The following is a 2,026-nucleotide window of genomic DNA, read 5'->3' as shown; positions in this document are numbered from 1 at the left end:
AAAAGTTCCTCCAATTTCAAAAAAAAACTTTCATAGAACAGCACAAATGTAAAATTACTAATTTATTTTTGTAAGATAATTTTTCTATATAAACTTCAAGAATAATAAAGAGTAACTTTATAATGAACTTATTTTGTTTTCCTCCTATCTTATTACAAACCAGAAAACATAAAACCAGAAAGAAAGAGAAGAAGAAAACAGAACGAATTTCTCATTAATGAATCAAAGAAGGGAGTGAGCTTTATATAGCTCAAGCTCAAGAAGATTACAATAGGCAATTAGTTACAAAGTTAGTTACAAGAAGACAACTAACGAACTGTAACTAACATAACAGAATACAACTCAAATATGCCATAAAACTAGTGGCAGTAAAAACAGTAAAAACTAAATCCAAAAGGAAAATAGCAAGCCTATTTTAACACTCCCCCTCAAGATGGGGAGCTAATGCTAATCAGCCCCATCTTGTCCTTGAAACCATTGAATTGGGGTAGGAAAAAGTGTCTTGGTAAATATATCAGCAACCTGATCTTTAGTACCAACATGACTTGTTTTAATAACTCCTTCATGCACCTTTTCCCTTACCAAATCGCAATCAATCTCTATATGTTTGGTTCTCTCATGAAAAATTGGGTTCGCAGCAATGTATTGAGCTGCTTTATTGTCACAGTAGAGCAAGGCAGGACCTTTGTGTTCGATTTTTAATTCCTTCAAAATAGACAGCAGCCAAACAAGCTCACAAGAGGTGTTTGCCATAGCTCTATACTCGGCTTCAGCTGAGGATCTAGAAACCACATGTTGCTTTTTTACTCTTTCAAGAAATCAGAGATTGTCCAAGAAAAATAAAAATTCCCGTAGTGGATCTTCTAGTATCAGGATAAGTTCCCCAATCCGCATTCGTATAAGCTTTAAGTTGAATCTCTGATGTAGCGGGGAAGAATAAACCTTGACCAGGGCAATTCTTGACATATTGAAGGACCCTTTCAGTAGCCTTCATATGTATAGCTTTGGGAGTAACAAGGAATTGGCTTAGCTTGTTGACCGAGAAGGATATATCCAACCTTGTAATGGTCAAATATTGCAACTTTCCAATGGCTCTCCTACAAAGCTTAGGATCAGCCAATCTATCTTCCTCATCTTGACTTAGTTTCAAATTGGCTTCCATAGGGGTGTTCACAGGCTTGCACCCCAAATGGCCAAGATCCTCTAACATTTGGAAGGCATAATGCCTTTATCATATCATGATTCCCTTAGGAGATCTAGTAACCTCTAACCCAAGGAAATACTTGAGATCTCCAAGATCCTTAAGCTGAAACTTATTGTTCAGATGAACTTTAAGAGTCTCCATCTCAACCAAATTATTACCAGCCAAGATAACATCATCAACATATATAAGAAGGATGATGAAGTTCTCTTCATTGTGCCTCATAAACTATGAATGATCTGTTGCGGAATGATGAAATCCTTCATCAACCAAAGCACTAGAAAATTTAGCAAACCATTGTCTTGATGCCTACTTTAATCCATATAGAGGTTTTTTAAGTTTGCATACAACATTTGGTGGAAGCTCCCCCTTAGGGGTATACCCAGGAGGTAGAGTCATATATACTTCTTCATGAAGATATCCATGCAAAAATGCATTATTGACATCAAGCTGATGCAAATACCATCCATTTTATTGCTGCAAGTGCAAGCACAAGTTTGACAGTCACCAACTTGGTAACAGGTGCAAAAGTATCTGTGTAATCCACACCTTCTTGTTGGTTATATCCTTTAGCAATTGCTTTGCATCTCTCTCCAGATCCATCAGCATTGTACTTGATTTTGTAGACCCACCTACACCCAATAGCATGGTGTTCAGCTGGTAAAGAAACAATGATCAAAGTGTGATTCTTCTCAAGAGCATCAATTTTACAATCCATAGCATTGTCCCACACTGGAATCCCCTTGGCTTGACTGAAAAACTCAGGCTCATAATGGCTGGAAATGGCCAGAATAATGGCTTGAAAAGTAGGTGAAAGTCTGATGT

At 37.1% G+C, this 2,026-nt stretch overlaps 1 protein-coding gene across 1 annotated transcript; it reads right to left on the bottom strand.

Moving 5' to 3' along the window:
• Positions 1–811: 811 nt before the first annotated feature.
• On the bottom strand, positions 812–1,426 carry LOC133036866 (uncharacterized mitochondrial protein AtMg00810-like). The gene is made up of 2 exons (XM_061113629.1): positions 1,284–1,426; positions 812–1,226 (listed from the first exon to the last, which is right to left on the bottom strand). The coding sequence occupies exons 1-2, from the start codon at positions 1,424–1,426 to the stop codon at positions 812–814; spliced, it is 558 nt and encodes a 185-aa protein (XP_060969612.1).
• Between the last annotated feature and the right edge of the window lie 600 nt (positions 1,427–2,026).

This window comes from Cannabis sativa, chromosome 4, assembly GCF_029168945.1.
Source record: "Cannabis sativa cultivar Pink pepper isolate KNU-18-1 chromosome 4, ASM2916894v1, whole genome shotgun sequence".
Classification (NCBI taxonomy): domain Eukaryota; kingdom Viridiplantae; phylum Streptophyta; class Magnoliopsida; order Rosales; family Cannabaceae; genus Cannabis; species Cannabis sativa.
This window is presented reverse-complemented; position numbering and strand designations above follow the sequence as displayed.

Coding starts and splice junctions, on each gene's coding strand:
- LOC133036866 (XM_061113629.1), bottom strand. CDS start 1,426: ATGAGGCACAATGAAGAGAACTTCATCATCCTTCTTATATATGTTGAT. Junction 1,227..1,283: donor AAGGATCTTGGAGATCTCAA/GTATTTCCTTGG, acceptor GATATGATAAAG/GCATTATGCCTTCCAAATGT.